The following is a 24,182-nucleotide window of genomic DNA, read 5'->3' as shown; positions in this document are numbered from 1 at the left end:
GATAGCCTTGCTACGGTTATCTATTGAAAACTTCAAATGATATGAAAAATATGAGAATGAAGGAGATGATGTGCTTGAAATGATATCAAAAGTATGAGAATTAAAGGAGATTGATGAGATTGACAAAGGAAAAATAAATTGAGAAATAGATAAAATATTTTTGGTAGATTATTTGAGAAATGAATGGGTATTTATAGAGTTTGGAGTGAGTTTTGGGGTTGGATATGATCTAGATTAATTTAAAATATTATTTTGACCGTTTGATTTAAATTTCAGCCATTGGATCTTTTTTTTACCGCTAAAATAGCTTAGATTTAATATAGATAGTTAATTTAAAGTTACTATTATACTTTAAAAAAAAAACAGATTCTTTGAATTCCAACGGCTCTTTGAGTTGGAAACACAGTGCATGTGGGCCCCAACAATCCTATTTGATTTAAAATTAAAAAAAAGAAAGAAAAAGAAAAGCCCAACGACTCTAACTTAGTGTCGACACGTGGCTTAAGCCACAGCCAAAGCCTATCAGAAAATGTCACCAGAGCGGGTCCCACCATTTTCGAAGCACATGGGCTCTGCCACCTCAGCGTGGGTCCAGGTAATACTTGGACCATATTTGGATCCAAATTTGGGTTTTCCCAAATTTTGGATTCTTCCTTTTCTTAGGTTGAGAAAGGTTTGGGGGATATTTTGGGTTTGAGTCCAAAAGTTGGAGATGGCCTAAAGTATGCTCCCTAGACATAGACTATAGATGGTTTTACCCTTATATTTGACGACAACATTAACAGAATGTAACGGTAGGATCAATGGAGCAATTAATATAAAGTTGATAGACTATTTGAACGAATAATTTAATTAAGGGATTAAAATGTAAATCAAGTATAAATTTGAGGATAATTCGAGTAATTTACCCTATATTCTTATTAGTCATGAGAAGGTTGTAGTTTTTCTTTCCTTGTTGCTGCAAGGTTTTTTCCTTCCACTTTCGTTGAATGTTTCTTCATTTTGGCTTTGTTGCATAGGTTGTTTTGCTTTGTGGATTTTGAAATTTACTATGAAATTGAGCTAAATGAACGCGCAGAGACCAAGACTTTTGCTTTTTGGTTTTTTAATATTGTTGGCCAATGGGTGATTATTGTCATGCAGATATTCTGCCCTATTTTATTTCAATTGGGTTGCTGAGAAAATGAAGGCAAAGAACCCAAAGAATATTATACAGTTACAAGGAAAACAACACCAAAGCAAATCATACAAACACAAACCACGGATGGAAAGATACCACAGTTGCCCTTGCTCTGGCAGGTGGACAGGAATTGACATTTGACACACACAAGAATCAAGATACTACAACATTTGCAATACTTGTTTGCTCCTTCATGAATCCTATGATGGGTTCTGCCTTGAGCTGCGAAGGGAGTTTGTTCCACAATTTGACAAAGGTGGACTGCTCCAATAACACATGCTTACCAACCTCCCCATCTTTGATCCATTTTCCTAAATTTCTCTGCAGCTCCAAAACTCTATCCCTTTCCCCGTAGATTGCTTCGGCGCTATGAGTCTGTTTGAGTAACTCCTCCACCTCTGCCCAAAAGCAGGATTCCCCACAGGTTCCTATTTGCAACTTTTGGTAATGCTCCAGCCATCTTTGTGTGTATTTGTAACGCTTTGGCCTGCCGCCTTTTTTCATGTAACGCCTGGTGAGTTCACCCCTTGAGTGCCTATAATAGTTAGCAATATCAAGAGGCTCAACAAGGTGGCGATACCTGGTTCCTAATTGTATCCACTTTTTTATAGCCTCAAATTCATCAGGAAGCTCATATTTTCTCAGCATTTCAATAATTTCATCCCATATACTGTTGACATGAGTCTCCTAATTAATCAAGGAGATTTACTTATTTGATTAATTAAGGGATTTACTTTCCTACTTTTTATATAAGAGATAAATCATTGTACAATTAGGAGATACTTTTCTAATTCTTTACTGTATCTAATTCCTTGTAAGACCCTTATGTAAACTCCTATATATACTTTCTTATGGAGAAGAATAAAACTCAACCTAATACATTCAAACCATATTCATATTTTAGCATGGTATCAGAGCTAAGTTCTCTTGTGACCTGTGCTTGCATTCTTCTTGAAATTTAAGTACTTTCCTCTCCTCCTCTTCAAGGGGGGGAGGGGGAGTGAAAATGATATGTTTATTGATGTATTCCCATTATCTTAACGTATACCCAAGAAGATAGTGCATATCTCTTTACTCTGACGACCTCTTCTCTTCAAGGGGAGAGGAGGAGTAAAGAGAAGTTGTTTTGTCTCTAAGCCCTTATCCCAAATTTCTCATATTCAAATCCAAAACCCTAAATCAAATTCCTTATATTTTTTCTCCGAATCCAAATCCCTCAAATCTGAAGTCCTCAAATCCTCTTATCCAAATCCCTAAATACATACCCTCAAATTTTATACACATACCTCTTAAATCAAATTCCTACATTAAATTCATACATCAAATTTCTCACATCACCTTCCTCATCTTCTCATATCACATCTTACTTCCGCTGCGATGTCAGGAACCCATACGATTCTCCATCTTATTGCAGACTCACAGAAGCATGCGGTCAATCTTGCTGACTTGGCTACCCAGACTCTTGCTTCTATCACCACCACCAAAGGTTCTACTTTTCATACGTCCTCCATGACCAGATATTGCATATGCTGTGAGTGTAGTTAGTCAGTTTATGCATTCGGCCAATGTTTCTCATAGGAATGCAGTTGATCAGATCTTAAGATACTTAAAGTCAGCCCCTGGGAAAGGATTAATGTTCTAAAAAAATGGAGATCTTGAAGTTGTTGGATACATAGATGTTGATTGGGCTGGTTCTATTATAGATAGACGCTCTACTTTAGGTTATTTTACATTCGTGGGAGGTAACCTAGTCAATTAGTGGAGTAAAAAGCAAAATGCGGTTTCTTCGATCCAGTGCAGAAGTAGAGTATCGAGGAATGACTCATGGAGTTTGTGAATTATTGTGGAGCAGAAGACTCTTGACAAAATTAGGCTCCAAGCCAGAAAAGCCAATGGAGTTGCATTGTGACAACAAGTCAGCTATTGATATTGCCCATAATCTAGTTCAACATGATCGAACCAAACATGTTGAGGTGGATAGACATTTTATCAAAGAAAAAATTGATAAAAAGATCATCCGCCTACCATTCATAAAATCAGAAGATCAACTAGCAGATATCTTAACCAAAGCTATTTGTGGAAAGAGTATTTCATGACTCACTTACCAAGTTGAGCATTGGTGACATATATGCACCAACTTGAGGAGGAGTGTTGACGTGAGTCTCCTAATTAATCAAGGTGAGATTTACTTCCTTGATTAATTAAGGGATTTACTTTCCTATTTTTTATATAAGAGATAAATCATTGTATAATTAGGAGATACTTTCTTAATTCTTTACTGTATCTAATTCCTTATAAGACCCTCATGTAAACTCCTATATATACCTCCTTATGGATAAGAATAAAACTCAACCTAATACATTCAAACCATATTCATATTTTAGCATATACCTGCTAGCAAAAACCTACTCACATTAGGATCCGAGTCTCTCGTGTCATTCGAAATCTTGAAGGCGTCATAATATCCCCTATTGTGCTCACACAAGGCTCGGTGGTCTTCTAGCTTTGTCATTTCTTTCTTCATTTCTTCCATTTTTGACCAATCTTTTCCTGGTTTACTCGTTTTTGCTTCTCTGATTCTCCTGCAGCACGAAGGCATAATCTAGCTCTTACATCCTGCAAATTAACAAGCAAGATATCTTAACAATTTTGGAACACAAAATAGAAAAACAATCAGAACAAAGAGATCTTCGAGTACCAAGCCAAGGTCATCCAAGTAACCATCTGAGCCTAAGCAGAGCTCTTCTAGTTTATCAAACTCAACCACATTTTGCATGTCCAAGCATTTGTCGGCAATGGCTGCCCGTTCCGTTTCACTACTTAACTGACAAGAGTAGTAGAACAAGGTTTGCAACACAGCTTCAGGGTTTTCAAAGACAACCAATTTCCCATTCCCAGTTCAAAAAACTTATGTTCCAAAAGGCTTGTAAGGGCTTAGCTTAATGAAGTGTTTTACAGTTTCCAGTAATAGATTTGTGCTCCCCATTAGCTGAGAGGCAACATGGCTTGTAAGAGCTGATGCATTCCTCATCACATTTGTATAGAGATGCAAGGCCTCTGGGGCTGTTCCAAGAATCTCACTTTTAAAGTTTGGCCATTTCAGATTGAAGAAGGGGAGAATTTTCTCAAACTGTTGTTGAATGGAGGAGAGAGGAGCAAGCAAAATCCGAGGGACAATGTCATATCTCATGACAGAATGTATGAAGTCTTTGGACCAGTTCTCTCTCCTAAGAGCATGAGAAATAATATGGTTACCAACAAGGGAAGATCCGAAAGTCGCACAGTAAAACGTTCCACCATCCGCATTGGGGAACTTTTCCAAGAACCGGATTGTGGCAAGCGCAGCAATTGCACCACCTAGAGTGCCCTGAGAAAATCACAAAAGAATCAATCACAGCACTTGAATTACAAGTAAATGCCCTGTAAAATAATAATAATAATATTCATTTTTTACATTCATTTATTTTTATGTTCTATTTTATATTCTTCAACACTTCCTCCCTCCCAAACTTTAGTCACCTACAAAGCTCAGCATGTGTGAGATTTTATCACAAAAGCGCCTTGATTTTATTTATAGTGAAACTACTCCTTCGATATGGGATTTTATATATGCCTCCTTTTTTTATGGGTGAAATTGTGGCTTACAATCATAATTTTCAGTGAAAAGTAATAGCCGTATGAATGTTTGGGGTTAAAATTGCCAATTGTGGTTTGTAACACAGAAAGAAAAAACACAACTGATTTTCAACCTGGGAACTCTGCAATATATGTTCGAATTTGTGCAGAAAAAGGCTTGGTTTACAAATGCAATTGCAAACTCTCGGGCTCGAGGCTCTTCAGCTTCATCATAATTGCCTATACTTTTCAAAGAAGGAAAGAGTTGGAGATTGATCTCTTTTTCTCCAAAAGCTTTATCTCCAGAATAACAACCATCCACAGACCAATATCCTGGAAAGCTGAAAAAAGCATGGGATGATGAGGCACGGGACTTCTCAGCATGAAACAGCTTATCTGGGAAGTTCTGAACCTTCAAGGACAGACAGCAACTTTTTTTGATAAGCTCCTCACTATCCCTCCAAGACTTTCACAAGCCATTTTTCTGAATTCTTGTTCTGGTTCTGCTTTTTGGCTTGCTTCAAAGGAAGATTTCAGATGTTGGGTCAGCTACTTTCATGCTCCTTCTGCATGAGATCCAAGTGTCAATATGCATTTGGTAAAAACAACTGCGATCTGCATGAAACCCACGCGTTAATTTTGCTGTTCAAAAACTAAAAATAAATGCGTACTTGGAGGGAGCTATGAGAATCAAACACAAAACCTCTATACCCCGAAATGAACAACCCTGATAAAACTGGTATTCTACGTTTCTTGTTATAAAATCATGTCTTGTGTTATTTATATCATCACATTCACATCCCTACCTAGCATATGATATAAATACATTAATGGATGTGTATTATTACTGTTTAAATATATTAATATTTAAAGAGAATATCCGGGCGGTTATACGTTTAAAATATATTTGAATATTAAATAGTATAGCCGCGCGGCTATACGATTTGAATATATTCGAATATTAAATCATATAGCCGCGCGGCTGTACTTTTTAAATATATTCGAATATTAAATAATATAGCCGCGCGGCTGTAATATTTAAATATATTTGAATATTAAACGGTATAGCCGCGCGGCTGTACTATTTAAATATATTTGAATATACTATCCGGGTACAATCATAGCCCCATTCATTCGTTGAACCTTGAGGGATAACCATTAGCATTGAGATCAATCACCACACCACCTCTATCATACATACGACATTACATGACGCGAGAGTGCATACTCTCTCTCTATTTTTCTCTTTCTCTTTTAGTGCTTTCGTGCTTGTTTGATTATCTTCTTATTGATATCATCCTTGAGGTAGATTCACGAATCCCAAGGCAGATCTAAGCCCAGATTCTTGCGTCTACATTCTGGCGCCGCCCTTGTTTAGTGTTAAACGGGGGATTTCGATTTGCCATGTACTTTCCGTTAAATAGTAGAGCCGTGCGGCTATACTATTTCAATACGAGTATTAAAATACTATAGCCGCCCGGCTATACGTTGTAAGCTCAGTGCGACGGTAGCGTTTTGCTTTTACCCAACCACGGTTCAGTTTGTCCTTAATTATAAAACAAATTGTATGTTGTCCCATAATTAGGTCAAGTTCTTCCAAAAAGAAAAAAACCACTTTTATTGTTGGTGGGTGACTTGGAAAAAAACCCAGCTTGCAAGTTATCCAGATAAATGGGGAGTTGGAATCTGTGGCATTTTTTTTCAACTGGGTTGCTGAGAAAATGTAGGAAAAGGAAAAGAACTCAAAGAATATAAATAGTCTTTAGAAAAATGTTTTGTATTACATCAACTTCAGAAACCATCTTCTGATTCACTGGAAGATATTGATGACATATCTGAAATGAAATGTGAGTGGAAGTTTTGTAACTTGTTTGATGTTATGGTTGAAGGTGATAGAGGAGGTGATAGAGGAGGTGAGGAAGATCCTACAGTCATTGTAGAACTCTTCTTCGTCTGTAGCTTTCTTGAAATTTCTGTACCAACAAGAGCAACCATGTCTAGAAAATCCTTCACAATAACAAACAGTTGAAGTGGTGGTGCTCCTTTGTCTTTCAAAGCTCCTGCTTGGTAATATTCTGTTGTTCTCTTCACAAGCTCCATGACCCTTGTTTGCTCTTCTCTCACCACCTTAAGCTCCTCCTCACATTCTTCTAAGAACCCTTTCATTTCTCTTGCAAATCCACCTCTCTCAGCATTGCCACTCTGTGTCAAAAGTTTCTTAATTTCAGCTATGCGGTTACTTAGAGTAGAGCTCATATGGATGAAGCTCTCATATTCTATGGTAGCTGCTTTCTTTACATTAGATAATTCAATACTCAACCCTTCTAACAATGACAACCCTTTTATTAGGAACTCTTTTCTTCTCTCTTCAGCGGTTATGTTATCCGAATTCAGTGAAATAATTTGGCTAGTGTTTCGACCAATGCTGCAGTTCTGATTGATCACACAGCTTCTACCCTCTGACTGTGCTACTTGTTCAACCACAAAGTGGAGTAGTGTAGTCTTTCCATCAGTGCTTTTGACATCAGATAGCTTCAGAAGAGCACTGAGGTTGAACCCTTGTGCATTGCCTCTGACAGTTCCAGCATTCATTCTATTGCCAGCTTTGAGAATCGCTTCAAGAAGTTTTAGGAAGAGCCCGCGAGCTCTTAGCTCCTTGCACCCCATTTCAAGTGTTTGCAAGGACTTCTTGAGGTGAAGGACTTCAGGGTCATAGTTTGCTCTGAAAAGCATTGCATCGAAACGAGTGAATGCTGAAGGAACAGCTTTCAGAATGTGGAAGAGGAAAGCTTCAGCAACTGCAAGTTTACTTGGGTTGCCATTAAATTGGAGGATCTTAGCTTCTTCTTCTTGGGTTGGGGAAATATTTGTAAGTTTTTCTAGTGTATCAGTACCAAGTCCTTGCCCATCAAGGAGGGCATTTACGATTTCTTTGTGAGAGATTGCAAGAGATCTTAGCACGATTGCGGTGTTCTGGGACTTTCGGGGCTCTAGGATGAAAACTTGAGATGTTGGGGCAGAGTTAGACTTGTTTGAAGCTGTCAAGTGGTTATTTCTTTCAGAGGATTGGTTTTTAATGGTGGTATATCCAAACAAATTTTCCATAAGCTCATCATCAAATCTGAGAATTTAAGCACATAAAGAATAGTTAGACTTATTTACCTGAATGATGAAAAACCATGGCATCAAATGAGGAAAAACTACAAAAATGAAAAACCAAATGGTGTAGTAGTATTGAGACTTGTTTACCTGAATGATCCATCATTGATTTGATCCCAGACCATTGAATGATCAACAGCAGCCATGACCTTGTCCCAGTGCAAAGGCTTCAGCTTTGTTTGCCCAACACCAGTTGTTTTTGAGCTCTCCCCTGTGGAAGCCTCTGCCCTGCACTTATTGCTTGCTTTGCCTTTAGGTGCAGGTGGGGGTTTTAGTGATAAACCCAAACCACCTACCTTAGGAGGTGGAGCAGGTGGTAAAGGATTCCTTTTTGCCAGAATAGGCGGTGGTGGCATCCGTAGTGAAGGGGGAGGAGGTGGTGGTGGGGGTGGTGATGGTGGAGATTTATCTATTGCTGGTTGGGGTGGTGGAGGAGGCAGTGATTGTGGAGCTTGCTTCTCCAATATCAATGTTGAAGTTGTTCTAAGTAGAGGTCTGGGAGGTTGTAGAGAATATGGTTTTGCCAATTTATCAGGATTGGTCAAATCAGATGGCTTAGACAATTCAGGCCTCTCTCCTTTAGTATCCACCCTTTTTTCTTCTTCATCTTCATAACTGGGATTAAACATTACTCTTGGAAGATTTGTTTGAAGCTGTCCGGCTTCTAATTTTCTAAAGTATATAACATCAAACCCATTCTCCTCAACAATCAACCCTTTCACATTCGCACCACATTGCCTAAATTCTTCTCGATTCATCACAACTTCTTCTCTTCGAAAACTTCCGTTGGTCTTGCCTTTTAGGAGGCGGTGAGCAGCAAGAAATCGGTATAGGAAGAACAAGATTCCAGCAATAACAAGAGTGGCTGCAGCTGTTGCTGCAATAGTCTCAGCAAGTACCGTTCCATTAGATTGTGGCATTGCTGGATTTGGCACCTGAGAGACGAGAGAATTATCTGGAAATGAACTTCTCAGAAAAGCAGTAAGATGACAAGCTCTTGGAAGAAAAGGCTTCCAAAAGAACCAAACACAGGGTTTATTTGTTAATGTGGTGTTGTGTTCTTTGGATGCTGAGTAACTTCAATTCCTGTGTTTTGGTGTTTGGTTGTTGACAGTTTCAATGAAGGTAGTTGTTTACTTGGTTGGTTTCGTTTTATAAAAATTCCTACAAAGACCCTGTTGGGAAAATGTAACTACAAGTTGCAGTGAAGAAGATACTGTATTGTAGCCTTGTAGGCTTTTCTGTCATTTTGAGATCATGCATAGAGCAATGGCAGATGGTGGGTGTGAGATTTATGTTTGCCGTCCATTTCCAGTATTGTATATCATTTCCATGCATCAACATTAATTAATGATTTTAAATTCGAAAGTTACAATTGCAGCTGTTGAATTAGAGTTTGTTGACATCATAAATAAGTGATCTTCCTTGTTTTATGAAATAACAAATGAGTGAAAAACTTGGTATGCCATCCAAAGTATATTCTATCATTAGCATTGTTTGATTGTTAATTTATAATTAAAAACGATAATACAATGCGCTAATCGTTATTAACAAAGTTAAAGAGTCTGATAATTAACAAACATTCCAAAATCTCATACATGACCCACCATTTGAGAACTTGCCTGCAAGCTGCCAAATGGCTTCAGCAGATCAAAGAGCTGTTCAGCTGAACACAAATGGAAGAAGAAAAAGAAACAGAACCAGTGCCTACACCAAAAAACAAGTATATAAGAATTGTTAACAAAACCGCAAATGTAGTCTAGCTCAATCTCTTGTAGTTTAAACTATCGTTTATACTAAAAAAAGTTACACGAAACAAAACCAACACTAATGATTTACTGTGGTCCGAAGCATTTGATCAGATGTGGGGTTGTGATCCTGTGTGGTCCATGAAACGAAAGGAGGAGCATAGGAGGAGAAACCAAGATGTGATGAATCTTAATGGGCCCCTATAAAACTAGTGAGGCTAATGATTTTAAGGGTCTACATCTCGTTGCTGGTCTTTAAAGCAAAAATCACAGAGACAGACTGGTGAGCTTTGAGATCGTATACTAACAAGTTCAGCTAAAATCTTCAAAAGTTGGTGGATCCATGATGGCCCATGACAAGACTTTTGGCACCATAGTAGAATTTAGAAGTAAAGCACGTGAAATGATTCCAACTCAAAAGGGTAAAAAAAATGACAGACAACGAGATATTGAATGGTTGAAAACAAAGATCAGTAGACAGCAAAATATTCCCCTCAAAATATTTGGGATTTCCATTGATTGTGTTGAGATTTTCCATCTCCAACATCCACAAAAAGTAGGAAGGAAAGAACCTTTTAATCCCAAGACTTGCTTATACGTCTCTGTCTACCCTTTTCCCCTTTCTCTTTTCTGGTCAGGGTGGAAGTTATATGTTGGCAAATTTACACAAGGTTGTGGAAGAAAACATACGTGGCAAAACAGGAAATTCTCTATACTGCCAAATGGGGACACTGTGTATGAACGTGAAGTTACAAAATCCTAATAATGGCAGACAATATCAATCTGTCTTGTGCAATCTAGGTCTCTTTGACGAAAACCGTGTCGAGGGCGATGATGGCGATGAAGACGGTAGCTGAGATGATGCTAGACTGCAAGCAAACGAAGGAGACAGTTGCGGTAAAGGAGAGGGAGGTGATGATGCATTGTAGTCAACTTGAAATGTTCTCTTGTGAATCTTCTTCTCTTCACTTTCTCTTCTTTCTCCTCCTCCCATCATGAAATGTTTCAAGCGGTTCACATCTGAAAGCTTCACTGGCTTCAATATGTACTCCTCAGCTCCTTCCTCCAAACATCTGTAAAAACCAGTGGTAAAAGAACGATCAGTCAAAGAGCTTCATATAGAGAATAATTTAATATATAACAGGCAAATGATATGGTACAAATTAAGGAAAACTACGTTATAAGGTAAACAATAATTGTTGAATTCAATATGCTTTATATGGTAAACGTTAGAGTACTATCTTTTAGAATATAAAAGTATGCCCATGAAATCTGAACATGGCAAATTTTGCCCATTAGGCTCATGAAGGGGCATTTGAAGTTGGCCCATACATGAGCATTTAAAAAAATCCAGCACCCATGATGAAAAACAGATGTGATTAATTCCTGGAAAATATAAAACAATTAAAGAAAAACATTCACCTAGAATTTGATATTCATAGTCAGAAATAATAATAACTATTATTATTGTTATTCAATATAATTGAACAAGCCATGTGAGGACTTATTTTATAAGATTTGAGTGATCCCCAAAAGATTCATGAGCAAAATGACATCACAATATTTGATGGCAATCCTTGTGATGTCTACAAATCATTCAACAATTTGAGGCAAAACACCAATCATCTCCTATTAAAAAAGTTTGGTACATTAAGAGAAAGATCAATTCTGCAGATCATAAGCATAATCAAAAGTTAAACAAAAGATCTGGCAAACTAATCAGATGTTGCTATGTTTGATCTAGACCACAAAAATCCTAATTCCAATGGGACAAAAAATGAAATATGGATCAAAATTCCTGAATGTTCAAAAAGAAAATAATTATATGGATTTTTCAACATTATAATATCCAAGGCTTACAATTAGCAAAACAAATCAAGTGCCAGCAAAGTATAAAATAGAGAGAAATCCTTGGTCCAAGAAAATACCTATCAATTCGGGTCAGGATGTTTTCTGATGACATGATCACCACCGGAACTTCTCTAAAGCTGAAGATTCCTGTTCAAATTAAAATTACAATAAATCTCTGAGTAATTGCCATGATAAACTTTGAATTTAATTATGGATTATCTGTTGTTCTGCGCCTTAATTGATTATTTCAAATAAAAATTAAAGGGCTAACCTTGATCTTCTTCAGCAACTCATATCCGGTCATCCCAGGCATTGAGTAGTCTGTTATTATTAGATTCACCTTCATAGCCTGTAACCACACAAAAATACTCAAACGTCAGAAAACCACCATAAAACGAAAAAGACGTTTCATTTTCCATTTGGTGGCTTTTATTAAAAAGAACTTGCATTTGCATATAGGCTTATAGCAAACAACAAATGAACCAAACAGATTTTCAAGGCGCAAGTTTTCTTACATCAAATCCCACAGAACTCTTCTCCCCATCCAATCCTAGATACTGCAGAGCTCTTGTCCCGCTGTCAACAGCCGTCACTGCAGAACAGAACAAATTTGCAACATGCTTCAGTCACCAAGCAATCAAAAACGTCATTTCCCAAAACGAGAAAAAGAAAAATGATCAAAAAACCAACCAGAGCCATCCACATACCTTTGCAAGATGATATTTTTAGCAACCTCTCAATGACCTTCCGGTCGACGTGGCTATCATCCACGGCAAGAACATGCAGCTCCCCAGAACCCATCTGAGAATCAGCAGAAAGCTCAAAACTTTCGGGCAAATTAGGCCTGAACACCTCACTGGCCATCGCCATTGAGCCTTGCAGAGCTTGAAGAGGAGTATTTAGCGCGTCAGCTGAAATGGGTCCGCGTGGAAACAATAAAAAAACAGAGAGAAGCAGAGTATTTTTGAAGAAGAAGCGTTGGTTATGTGAGGAAGGCGTTGAAGAGTGTTTATAGAGGAGAGGCGTACGAAGGGGGAAATAGAGAGAGGTGGGTGGGTTTTTTGCTTTAAATAGGCAAAAGGCTAAAGCTGAGATTCTGAGGATCCAATATATCTGTGAGATTTTGTTTTCTCTTTGCAAATCTAGCATAGAGGATTATACCACCCCCACCCCCACTTGTCCATTGTCCTGTCAATCCTTATTTATTGGTGTTAACTTGTCACAATGGTCACCGTCAAAAAAATAAAATAAAAATAAATCCTTATTTATTTGTATTGTAAATTTTATTGTGATTTTGTTTTCTAAATTTTTTATTATTTATATTTGCTCTGTTTCAGTTCCATTTCAGTGTGCTGAATCCCATGGTGCCTCTTTTTTCTCATGCAATTTCCAAACCTATGTGCATCTAGACAGACAACGAGCATTCAGACCAAAAAAAAACACAAAGACAGACAACAAATAGTTTAATTTTTTACTATCATTGAAGGAATTTGACTTTGAATCCATGTTTTGCTTTCAACATTGAAAATTCAAAGCCAACTTGGTCCATGGGAAAATCTTCAAGCCATATCTTCCATCGAACTTTCTTATTAAATCTTGCAAATGTTTTTAAGTAAAAAATAACAAATTTGTTCAAACACTTTTGAATGAGTTGGAAGCCATATATTGGTTGATATAAGCATGTGAGACAGTTCATTATAAAAAAAAAAAAAAAAAACTAATGATAGAAAGGTAGGATATGTGTTCGACTCCCTCCTTCCTCTAATGTATTGAATTATGCTTTAACTATGCTAAAGACATACTTTGTTTTAGTTTTACGATTTGGACTCCCGGTATTGAAAGTAAAAATAAGCACAATCTTAAAGCGATATTTTTTATTGTCTTCATCATCTCAATATTATAACGATATTTTGGCCAAATATTGTTAAAGCGTGTGAGAAATTATCGATATTGATATTTTCCGATATTATTGATAATTATACAATATGTGTATAGATATTTTTCAAAATATTCTAGATCCGAAAAACGATTCGTCAATATTATCGATATTTTAGTCTTTGATTACGACACACATTTATTTTGTAATAATGAATGAAATATTTGGGAGAATTGTCAAATATGTTGGATAAAGGCTGAAATTTACAGCTGTCATTTTAGATACTTCGGTTGGAGATGCAAGGAATTGATTGATTTTAGAGCATGGTCATATCATAATCAAATCCACTCAAAATCTTGGATCATCTAAGAATTGCGTTTGCAAGGCATTTACTGGTATAGGTTAGCTACACATACCGACTAACATGATTGGATCATCTAATCTAACCATGATCTCCTATATCTGAGCATTTAATTAAGAGAGAATATTAAACTTGTGAAAGGACGTATTGCCTTTCCAACTCTTGCTAAATTTGCCGCTAATCAAGACAGTCATCCATTAAAGTATTGGATTAAGCCTCTGGGTTCGTCGAGAAGGATCCTATTGAATGCATTCATTTATTTATTTATTTTTTTTTCAAAGCCTTCTGCTTTTTCAATTCCTGAAAGATTAAGCTTTCACCACTAATGCTGCACTACGTGGTTCTTTGATAATATAAAGGTCGGTCTTTAGGTATATAATATTTTGCTTTTGGCTCAATGTTTGGTGTAAAATATTGGTGGAGCCTAAGAATGCCTGGTCTGGTCTGACCTCAGAAGAGAAGTGGCATAATAACCAATAGCAGTAAGTAAATAGAATACAGGTAATGGATGAATATATATTTTTTTTATACCGACAATATTGGAGAAGGAAGGAATCGAACTTAAGATCTCGAACACAGGAATAAAGCTACAACCAATTCATTTGAATTATAAATTAATTCACACCCACAAGGGAAAATACCAAAACCCAAATCCCACATAAGATCCTTATTCTCAAATAAAGTGAAAAGACAAAGAAGACAGGTTTAATGTAGCCCACAACATTATATATGGCTCTGATATGACCGTATAAAGTCAAAGATGGATGAAATCAATTTCATCTTCTTCATGATGGTCCTTCAATTTCAGTCTGCTAATCTGAGACATGTAATCAGGCCTGTGATCCTACCACCTTTCTTTTCCAATTTGACCAACAGGTCAACAGAATTAAGTCAAATGTTAAATTGCACTGACGGATAAAAAAGACTTGAACTTTGTTTATATTTGTATTTTCTTTGATTTGGGTTTTGTTGGAAATTGAATAAATCGATAACAGTAGTTCATGTCCCCACACCGGCGGCGTCAAAATTGGGAAAGCCAAAAGCTTTGGGGTTTGCTGTGACCTGTTGCGAGCCATGGAAGAAGAGGAGAAGAGAAGGTCACTTCCCCCAAATATATTTTACTTTGTACGGACGGGATATCTTGGCAGAGATCAAAGTGGGGTCCACTAAAAAATGCTAAGATTGATTGATTGCATGATCTCTGAGCACAACCACCTCCATTTGCGTGAACAGTCAGATCTCAATAAACAAAACAAAACAAAACAAACGCTCTCTTTCTGTTTGTATTAATAAAACTAAAATTTTGTGATTTGCCAGCCACTTCGGTGGCCTTTGGAATTTGAGCTTCGATTGATCTTCTTCTTCCAGCTGATCAACTTTGGATTTCCACAGAGCCTCAGCCATGCCAGCATCATCATTGCATTGCCTCAAAATATTCTGGTTAGCTGAGCTAGCTGCCCTTGTGTTGGTCCCAGCTGTGAAGTGAAATCAAGGGTGCCAAAAACACTGCACAACAGTGTTCCATTCGCAGTTTTTATTTCTACTTTCAAAAACTGTATGATCTGTTGGGCCCAACACTAAAGCCTCGTCGTTACGTTGCCACACACTTTGTTCGCCTTTGGACTTTGACCTATTTTTAAAAATGATGCAGCATAAAAAGCAAATCGAATTCGGAGGCAAGGGACTGAATACACTATCCTGGTCAAGAGCTTTAACTCGCATATTCAATTAGCACTGTTTATACAAACGATATTAAAGATAGATGATTCGAACACAAAACCTCGGATATATGACAATGATATTAAAGATAGATGAATCGAACACAAAACTTCGGATACATGGCTAACTACTCTTAATCATGGAGCAGCACAATTGTTTAAATAGTTTTTTGTTTTTGTGTTTTTTCTAAAGACCTAGACTTCTAATTCTTCTGTTGAAAAAAAAAATGATAACTAAAATTTGAGTTGTGATTTGGAATTAGTTATTACACATAACAATACGGATAAGGTGCACTAAATAATAGTGAGCCCAAACTAAGCGATCTGGAGTTGGGCTCCAGATGTTCCATACGGGCCCAATGGACCTTAAAAAGATCCAAAGGACCAGTTATCAAAACGACGCCGATTCATTGCAACACAGCGAAAGAACCAGGTCCCGATCTAGCGGGCAAAAGAACCAGGGCCCCAAAGCCGTCACTTCGGACCAGCAGCCGTTGCTGACCGTCGAGCTTGAAAATGGAGGAGGCAAAAGCCGCGGCGTACTACGAGGAGTTGACTCGGCGCGGCGAAGGAGCCGCCAGATTCAAGCAAGGCCTGGGCTTCTCTTCTGCAACCACAGATTCCGAAAAACCCCCTGCGCGCGGTTCTGCGCTGCCTTATTCGTCTTCTTCCTTCCTCAGCAAGTTCGTCAAGGCCTCTAGCCCGAAAAAGGAGTCGGAGCTCCAAAAGCAAGCCCAAATCGAGTCCATACAGAACAAGCTCAAGAGGAAGAAGCCCGACCTGGCCGAAGAAGAAGAAGAGAAACAACCGCCTAGGGTTTCACATAGAGAAAGTAAGCATTCGAGGAAGCGAAGCAGGAGCAGGAGCAGAGAAAGGCATTCGAGGCGGCGAAGTAGGAGCAGAGAGAGACATAGAGATAGAGATAGAGATAGAGATAGAGATAGAGATAGGGATAGAGATAGAGAGAGAAGAAGGAGAAGTAGGTCTGGGAGCGATTCGGATGGAGGTAGAAGACGAAAAGGGAGGAGCCGGAGTCGAAGTCTGTCACCTCGGGATCGGAGAAAGGAGCGAAGGAGTCGGAGCTCGTCGCCGAGAGAGAGGGGTTTGGAGAAGAGCAAGGGTAAAATGGGGAAGGAGAGAAATGGTGCTGCTGATTATTCAAAGTTGATTCAAGGCTATGATAAAATGGTATGTTTAGATTGGTAATTGTATTTTTTACTTATTTTCACTCAATGGCTGGAGCCAAGCTTAGGCCTTTATCAATTTTAGATTATTTGAGACATTGAATTATTAAGTTAAGTGGTAGAATGAGTCACTCATTGTCCATTGTTTTAGATGTGAATTGTCAAGTATGATAACAAGCCCTTCTTATGTTATGAACAACAGTCGGCAGCCGAGAGAGTCAAAGCGAAGATGAAATTTCAACTTGCTGAAACTGGTGAGTTGTGGTCTTAAGAACCAGTCTCTAGTATTTGGGTTCACTTGGACTTGTGCAAAATAACCATCTTGTTATTTTGACTGCAGCTGAGAAGGATATGACGAAGGGCATGGGGTCTGGTTGGGAAAGATTTGAATTCAACAAAGATGCACCACTTGATGATGAGGAAGTTGAAGGTTAAACATTTATGACCACACTTTGTTTTAGAAAGTAAAGATTGAATTTTGTTCTTGGCATTATTTCTGCTTGTAGTTCTGTCCTTTGTAGCGTAGGTCTATCTGACATTGCAGTCATTTTTTAAGTTAAAAGTTAAAGATTGCGGCCATTATAAGATATTTGTGGCTTTCCACAACTTTTTCAGTGGGTTGGTTAATCATCTTTATGCTTACCATTTAGGGAGAAACCCTGGTTATATTTGCAGGTGGAGAATGTTACTTTCCATTCTATAGATGTCCATAATCTGAGAATCAGATAAACTTTGTTCGGGCATCTGTGTGTGCCTTTCATGCCTTTCTTCTTAATATATTACATGTCGTGCAAAGTTTTGGAGCTCTCAGACAATACTAATGGCCACTGCATCTTATTGCCTGGCCATACTTGTAACTAGAGATTATTGTTTCAAGCTTGCATTCTGATTGCTCCATAGCCTTACAATATGTATGGCATATAAATATCCAAGATCAGAAATATAATTAAGTGGTCAATTAGCAGAGCATTGGATCAATCAATTACCATACTGATCTAGGTAGCTTGCATGTTGTCAACCCTGTCTGATTTGATCTAATTGAGCTGATTGTCCATGTTCGCCATCTTTGTAGTTGCTGAAGATGATGCAGCATTAGTTAAGCACATTGGGAGAAGCTTTCGGTTTTCTGCGATTGAGGTATGACTTTCTAATCTTTTGCTGTCAGTAACTCAATTGACTTCCAGATTGCGTCTTGAAATCTTGTTTTGAGAGAGGTGATAGTTCCATAGTTTCTGAAGTTACTCATTTGAATACCACTATGTAGAACAAAAGGGAGGAGAAGATCAAAACTGCTCATGATGAGGCTATGTTCGGTTCATCAGATAATCCACCATCCATTATGATAGATAGTGAGGTTGAGGCAGAGAACGATATAAGGGACAACAAAGAAAGTGAACCTACAAGCTTATTGAGTGATAAGGTAAGTTGAATACTGTTTCTTGCTAAGCAAAAAGAGGGAAATATTGTTTTGTAGGGGTGGGGTTCTTTCAGGACTCAGATAAAAGTTGAAATTTATATGCTGCCATTTTTTAGGTACTTGCGAAAAAACAAGGCTCATGGCGTGACCGTATACGTGACAAAAGGAATTGACATGGATGGCTTCGGCTAGGTCTTTTCTTTTCCAGTTCATATTTTGGATGTAGATATCACTATGACCTGATTTTAGTCATAAGCAAGTTGATGGTTGGGGTCAGATACAGTGATCAAATGGATGGACACGGATTCATGTAACACTCTGATACTATGATTTCAGTTTTCATGCAAACTTACGCAGGGGAGGAAGTGATAATGGAGGAGATGCATTGAAATTAGCATGAAGAAGCTTCCACTACGATGAAACTGCGCATGCCCAAGAATATCCAATGCCCTATCAATTATGCTGAATGATCCTTGTGTTCAAAACTCAAAAGCAGCACAGAGATTCCAAAAGTTCATGCTCCTTGGCAGAAAGTTGTGTTTCTCATTAATATCATTTGGATTTTCTGGTCTTAGATATATGTGGCCTTGTATTCTGGCCAAGGAAAACAGTGGCATTGTATGTACCGTACGAGTATATTATTTTAACACATTCGTTTACTAGATTTTCATTGTGAGGTAACAGATGTATGTTAGGTTGAATATTTGAATTCTCATTGGCTATTAGCAATTTGGCTTAGGTCAATACATGTTTTCATAATTCGGACTTTGTCTCTGAATATTTTATGTATTTATCTGAGAAGAGTGCATGCTAATCAAACTATCCAAGCGACAAACAAATTCCAGTGGCAATGTAATTGACTAATTTAACCCATCTGAAGCCTGATTTGTTCCGGCCCTTCTCTTTTTAACCGTTCAGATATCTTTGTGAGGATATAAGAATATATAAAAACACAAAATGAACAACAAGTCGTTGTAGTATAGTGGTAAGTATTCCCGCCTGTCACGCGGGTGACCCGGGTTCGATCCCCGGCAACGGCGTCCCTAGTTTTTATGTTTTTTTTTACCGTGAATCTCAACTGAACTACGTGTCGCGTTCTGATTTGCTGAACGAAGACTGCGAAGGACGCACGCAATGCATCCGAGACAGCCAATCAAATTGGACTACAATTAAAAAATTGGAAAAAAATACAAATATAAAACTGGTGGTTCAGGTCGTCTTTGTGTCTTCGTCCCTGTTTCGCAGTTCCAAGCCCTCGCAACATTTTTCTCAGAAAATCCCTGTACCGTACGCGCAATCAATGGCTCCGAATCGTTGGTTGAGGCCTGAGGTAGGCTCAGATCTGCCCGTACCCTTGAATTTCCCTTTCATTTTGCGCCAGATCGGCTTTGATTTTGTTTGTTTAGTTTTAGGCTGTAAATCTGATGTATGTCGTATTTGTACGTGTAGGTTTATCCACTGTTCGCGGCCACAGGGGTTGCCGTAGCGATTTGCGGGCTTAGCTTGTTCCGCCATATCACAATCAACCCGGAAGTCAGGTATATCTCTCTCTCTCTCTCTCCCAGTCTCTATCTCTCTCTCTAGACATATATGTGTACATGTGGACTACAAAGCTTATTGCTTTGAGTTAGATTTTTGCTAAGCTGTATTTTATTTGTTTGTTTCACTGTATGTTGATTGGATTGGTTTTTGTGTGGAAACTTATCAAAGTAGAGGAATATTTTGAGGACTGTGAAGGAAAAACCTGTCATTTATATAACCAAGTACATGGGAAATATCTGGGTTTATTTTGATGCCAAGTCAGTTACTTTTGTGGGAAGAACAAAAAATTACTGAGTTAGCTTGAATTTAACCAAATTGGGTGGTCCAAATTTAATCAGTAGAGAGGCCAAATAAATATTTCAAACCAAAATGAACCGACTTTTGAATGATGGGAACTGATGCCCTCTCTAATCTGCATACGTTTTTAGAAAGTATTTATAAACATAATTTGATTGTTGTCAAAATCACTTAAAATCTTCAACCTTGGTCACATTCAAATATGGTTCAATTGGCTTATGTACATGCGTGGTGTTATAAGTGTCCAGATTAGAGGTTCACGTTAGTGAGACTTTTTCTTCTTGCTCTGTTGGTTACCTCCTACAAAATGAAAGAAGTTTATTCTGTTAGATTATAATGGTCTAAGGAGCACACATGGTAAATACCATGACTTTTATCATACAAATAGGTTTTACTGATTCATTCTCTCTCTCTCTCTCTCTCTCTCTCTGTGTGATTATGGATGTGTAAAAACAAGTGAATGTTGCTTAATCATCTTCTCTTTGTTACTATCATGGATGTTGTGGCTTAAAATAATACTGCCTATCTCTCTGCTCTTTCTAAATCAGAGTGAGCAAGGAGAACAGGGCTGCTGGAATATTGGAGAATTTTGACGAGGGAGAAAAGTACAAGGAGCATTTCCTGAGGAAATTTGTCCGCAACAAGTCGCCAGAAATTATGCCTTCTGTCAATGGTTTTTTCACAGATCCAAGCCGGAATTAAATGCTTTGAGTACCACTTAAAAGAAAAGGAAAATGTCAGAGATGGAGACTCTTTAATTGCTTTCAGTCTTTGGAGTTTTGGAGGTTGTGCTAAATTTGCCTCTGCTGTATGAGGGTTACGATTGAAATAAACTGAGTGCAGAACAGTATGAACGTAAATTTGGTATCATATATGATGATGATTAACTGTCATCTACCTATTAATTCGTTGGTTGAGTTTCATTATTTTTGCATTGTAGACGTATTTTTACTTGAGCAAGTCTTAAACAAAGAATGTCACTGAAGACCATATATCTCTAGACATAGTTTTACTTGAGCAAGAGACATTTGCTTGGCAGATTGATATTGTCCTTGTTCTTTGTAAAACAATTTACTTCTAATTTCACCAGTTTTATTATCTGAAACGCATCAAGCACAAACAGGCAGCTTGATATTGTTGGGTTTTGAGACTCGTGGATGCAGCTTTCAAGTCTGATTTAGTCAGAGAACCATCAAACACAAACGGGCACTACTTGTGTTTCAAACCCTAAGCGAACATCACTGTTGTATTAATAAAAGCATCCCAGGATCAATCAAACACTGAGCTTACAAATCGTGAGGACAAAGGAGAGCAAACAAGAAGCCTGCCTTAGTTTGATTGCGCCTAGGCAAACTAGAAGACTAAAACAACACATAGGAAACGAAATTTTCTACAGAAATCAAATTCATTAACAACTATAAATAGCAGTAAACGCTCCAATGTGATCTGTCCACGTCAAGATTGTCATGGCTTGTTGAGTCAAAACCGGTAGAGAAGGTATAAATCTGGTATATCATGACTAAAATTAAGGAGGAAAGTGCTCAACATCCATCGAAGGACCACCAGATTGTTCCATTCTCATTCCTCGAAGTAAACTTTTTGCTGTTTCCTTTTCCTGTAGCGATGCACAAAGAAATAACAGTTATTTAAGAGTTCCTTACAGTTGATTCGAAACATTTGCACATATTCATTAAATTTCTTTTTTTCGAGGGGCTTAATCTTTGTTAAATTTCAATGTTATATTTAGGCAAACATGTACAGAGAAAGAGAAGTTGCAACTTACTGGGCCAGTATAATCTAGAAGACGGGTACAGTAGACCTCTGCTTCTTCAAATCTTTTCTGGTCTCTGTAGTATTGAGCAAGAAATAGAAGGGTTTCAACCATATTTGGTCCTTCCCTGTCTTCAGCTTCCATCCTCTCCAAATCCTTCTTGTAGTAATAAGCTGCCTCATCAGAACGTTCAAGTTCAAAATGTAGCTTTGCAAGCTGGTGCAGGGCAATGGCTTCCCTGTCATTACAATTCACTGCCCTTTGGTAACACTTAATTGCTTCCTCAATCATGTGGAGCTGGTCAGTTTCATAACACTTAGCCATGGCAATCCACAACCGAGAATCATTTTGCTGCAAGAATACAGATTTCTTGAAGTAATGAAGAGCATAAAAGGGCATACTCATCATCTCATAAGCTTGTCCTAATCCATACCAAGCTCGATAATCACATGGATTTATATCGACGGCATGCCGATATGCCTCGACAGCAGCTGGGGTGTTTTTCATTTCAACATATTCATGACCCATAAGGGTCCAAGCAGATAAATAATTTCTGTTCAACTTGAGTGCCCTCCTAAAGTACACAACTGACTTCTCATGCTGCCCTTTTAAGCTGTAGTAATTGCCGATAATGCAACAAGATTCTGGTCTGTATTTATCAGTGATAAATACTCTATGAGCAAGATAGCTCAGTGCAGAGAAACATTCCTTTGCATATAGCACATTGGAATACATATCCATGTCCTCCACTCGGTAAGGGTCATTCCTCAGAAGGTCTTCAAAAATTGCTTCAACTTGTTCAAATTCCCTCAAACTGTATTGGGCCTTTGCAATTTGAGCCTGAATGTAATTACTAAAAGCAAAATTACCCTGGAGATATTCATATTTTGCTAAGGATTCATTGTGTTTCCTTAGTTCTTGATAAGCACTGGCAAGAAAGAAGTCCTTCATCCAATGGTTATTGAGATTAAGGGTGGTCAAAATGTCAACTGTAGTGCACAAGGACTGCAGCTCCGACCAGGCACTCCAGTTCCAAGGGTAATTGTTAACAGACTCCACAAGAACTGTACAGGCAAGACTCTTGCTGCCTTTGTCTTTAAGCACAAGACCATACAAGTAGAGGCCAAAAGGATCAATAGTACCATTCTTGCGAAGGGTTGATAACTCCCTGTCAAGAGAAACCAGTTCACCATTCACAACGTCGCTCTTACCTAGGGGCCCCTCAAGTTCTATCATTTCTTCCTCTTTCCGCTTTTCTCCGGCCTTCATTAAGCAATAAAAAGGAAACAAAATATATAATTATAACATCTGGAATGAAATATGTAGGTTCATAAAAATCAATGATTTTCTAACAAATGAGAAACCTCTACTTGTCTTTTCTTGTACCATTAAACTGATAAAGATTTGCTAATCGGATTACCCTATTGCCAATCTATTGTATGTTGGATCCCAGTTGCCTGATCTACATCCTAATCAAACTTGTACCCGTCACTGAATCGCCACTATTTAAACTAGTTCGTGCCAACTGCAGCACCCACCAAAAATCAACCTTTGAGGTAATAATGACTGGACGCTTCTAAAGATACAAAATTTATGTGCTCATGAAATCCATATTACATGGGCACACATAAATCTCACCTAAATTAATCTATAATCTACAAAAGACGAAGTAAAAAAAAACTTTCATTTGCAAAGAGTGAAAGAGAAACAAGGGCAATAAGATAAATATAAGAGAATGTTAACAGACCAGGTAAAGAGCATAGCAGCGCAAGAACACTGACTTCTTTCCATTTTGATCACGAAGCGCATGAGCAGCTCTTCTGTACTCTCGGCAATCAAAATACGACTTAGCAAGAAGGTAAAAATCACCATCCACGATGTCATCTTCCTCCATCACCGGAGTTGAGACGTACGACACTCCAGCAGCTGGCGTGGAAGTGATCTCATTGGTGCGAAACCTGCGTCGAATGCTGGAGCTCCCGCGCTGGAATCTGGTGTTTGCAGGAGTAAACTTTGCTGGGTCTTGCTCAATACCCACAAGCTGCTCTGCCGCCCTGCAAATTGTTCAAAAACGACGGAAGCATCAGTAGCTGCTAAGAACCGAAATTCGAATTGGAATTTGGGGTTTTAGGGTTTGGGGGTACCATTTGGAAGCTGCATAGAGACACCGGTCGCTTAGCTGACGAATCGCAGTTCGTAGCTCGATTCTGTAGTTCTCTTTTGAACTCATTGATTTGCTCTCTCAGTCACTCAGCCAATGCTGCAACTGTTTGCTGTTGACATCTAACGTGCGCCGGGAGTGGCGGTGGTATACTGAGCAAGACCCCGCGCTCAGTTTCAGATTTTTCAAAAACACAAATCAAATTTGATTTTTCATTTTTGGTGGGTTTTTTTTTTAAAAAATTTTTTTTTACAAGCGCCGGGTTGGGCTGTTGTGGTAAGAAAGGAGAAAGCCCGGCCCAA

General features: G+C 38.2%; 7 protein-coding genes and 1 non-coding gene across 9 annotated transcripts; 3 read left to right on the top strand and 5 right to left on the bottom strand.

Moving 5' to 3' along the window:
• Window positions 1–1,228: 1,228 nt before the first annotated feature.
• LOC148915353 (protein EDS1-like) lies at window positions 1,229–1,853 on the bottom strand. Its single transcript, XM_089041584.1, has one exon. The coding sequence runs from the start codon at window positions 1,826–1,828 to the stop codon at window positions 1,334–1,336; it is 495 nt and encodes a 164-aa protein (XP_088897710.1). The 5' UTR covers window positions 1,829–1,853; the 3' UTR covers window positions 1,229–1,333.
• A 1,847-nt stretch (window positions 1,854–3,700) lies between these two features.
• Window positions 3,701–5,275, bottom strand: LOC103338365 (protein EDS1-like). The gene is made up of 5 exons (XM_089041892.1): window positions 5,249–5,275; window positions 4,983–5,207; window positions 4,137–4,547; window positions 3,879–4,004; window positions 3,701–3,796 (listed from the first exon to the last, which is right to left on the bottom strand). Exons 1-5 carry the CDS (start codon window positions 5,273–5,275, stop codon window positions 3,701–3,703), a joined length of 885 nt encoding a protein of 294 aa, XP_088898018.1.
• A 1,246-nt stretch (window positions 5,276–6,521) lies between these two features.
• On the bottom strand, window positions 6,522–9,738 carry LOC103338366 (formin-like protein 4). The gene is made up of 3 exons (XM_008241565.2): window positions 9,562–9,738; window positions 8,045–8,889; window positions 6,522–7,916 (listed from the first exon to the last, which is right to left on the bottom strand). Exons 1-3 carry the CDS (start codon window positions 9,562–9,564, stop codon window positions 6,587–6,589), a joined length of 2,178 nt encoding a protein of 725 aa, XP_008239787.2. The 5' UTR covers window positions 9,565–9,738; the 3' UTR covers window positions 6,522–6,586.
• A 651-nt stretch (window positions 9,739–10,389) lies between these two features.
• LOC103338281 (two-component response regulator ARR5-like) lies at window positions 10,390–12,691 on the bottom strand. The gene is given in 6 exon segments (XM_008241471.3): window positions 10,390–10,775; window positions 11,631–11,688; window positions 11,691–11,700; window positions 11,825–11,902; window positions 12,069–12,145; window positions 12,261–12,691. Coding segments are annotated over 6 exon segments (681 nt in total). The 5' UTR covers window positions 12,424–12,691; the 3' UTR covers window positions 10,390–10,480.
• Window positions 12,692–15,933: 3,242 nt separating this feature from the next.
• LOC103338282 (serine/arginine-rich splicing factor) lies at window positions 15,934–18,868 on the top strand. Of its 2 annotated transcripts, none has more exons than XM_089055955.1 (7): window positions 15,934–16,696; window positions 16,895–16,946; window positions 17,033–17,122; window positions 17,765–17,829; window positions 17,957–18,112; window positions 18,226–18,301; window positions 18,446–18,868. In XM_089055955.1, exons 1-6 carry the CDS (start codon window positions 16,025–16,027, stop codon window positions 18,280–18,282), a joined length of 1,092 nt encoding a protein of 363 aa, XP_088912081.1. In that variant the 5' UTR covers window positions 15,934–16,024; the 3' UTR covers window positions 18,283–18,301; window positions 18,446–18,868. The 2 variants fall into 2 exon arrangements, with proteins under 2 accessions (XP_088912081.1, XP_008239695.2); XM_008241473.3 differs by having other exon boundaries at window positions 18,467–18,607.
• Window positions 18,869–19,077: 209 nt separating this feature from the next.
• TRNAD-GUC (transfer RNA aspartic acid (anticodon GUC)) lies at window positions 19,078–19,149 on the top strand. The gene has a single exon. It is a non-coding gene; the product is annotated as a tRNA-Asp (tRNA).
• A 131-nt stretch (window positions 19,150–19,280) lies between these two features.
• LOC103338283 (B12D protein) lies at window positions 19,281–20,856 on the top strand. Its single transcript, XM_008241475.3, has 3 exons — window positions 19,281–19,439; window positions 19,559–19,647; window positions 20,497–20,856. The coding sequence occupies exons 1-3, from the start codon at window positions 19,410–19,412 to the stop codon at window positions 20,648–20,650; spliced, it is 273 nt and encodes a 90-aa protein (XP_008239697.1). The 5' UTR covers window positions 19,281–19,409; the 3' UTR covers window positions 20,651–20,856.
• A 305-nt stretch (window positions 20,857–21,161) lies between these two features.
• Window positions 21,162–24,104, bottom strand: APC8 (anaphase-promoting complex subunit 8). The gene is made up of 4 exons (XM_008241477.3): window positions 23,864–24,104; window positions 23,467–23,773; window positions 21,732–22,982; window positions 21,162–21,563 (listed from the first exon to the last, which is right to left on the bottom strand). Exons 1-4 carry the CDS (start codon window positions 23,947–23,949, stop codon window positions 21,474–21,476), a joined length of 1,734 nt encoding a protein of 577 aa, XP_008239699.2. The 5' UTR covers window positions 23,950–24,104; the 3' UTR covers window positions 21,162–21,473.
• Window positions 24,105–24,182: the final 78 nt, after the last annotated feature.

Source organism: Prunus mume, linkage group LG7 (assembly GCF_029339155.1).
Source record: "Prunus mume cultivar Tortuosa linkage group LG7, ASM2933915v1, whole genome shotgun sequence".
Lineage (NCBI taxonomy): Eukaryota > Viridiplantae > Streptophyta > Magnoliopsida > Rosales > Rosaceae > Prunus > Prunus mume.
This window is presented reverse-complemented; position numbering and strand designations above follow the sequence as displayed.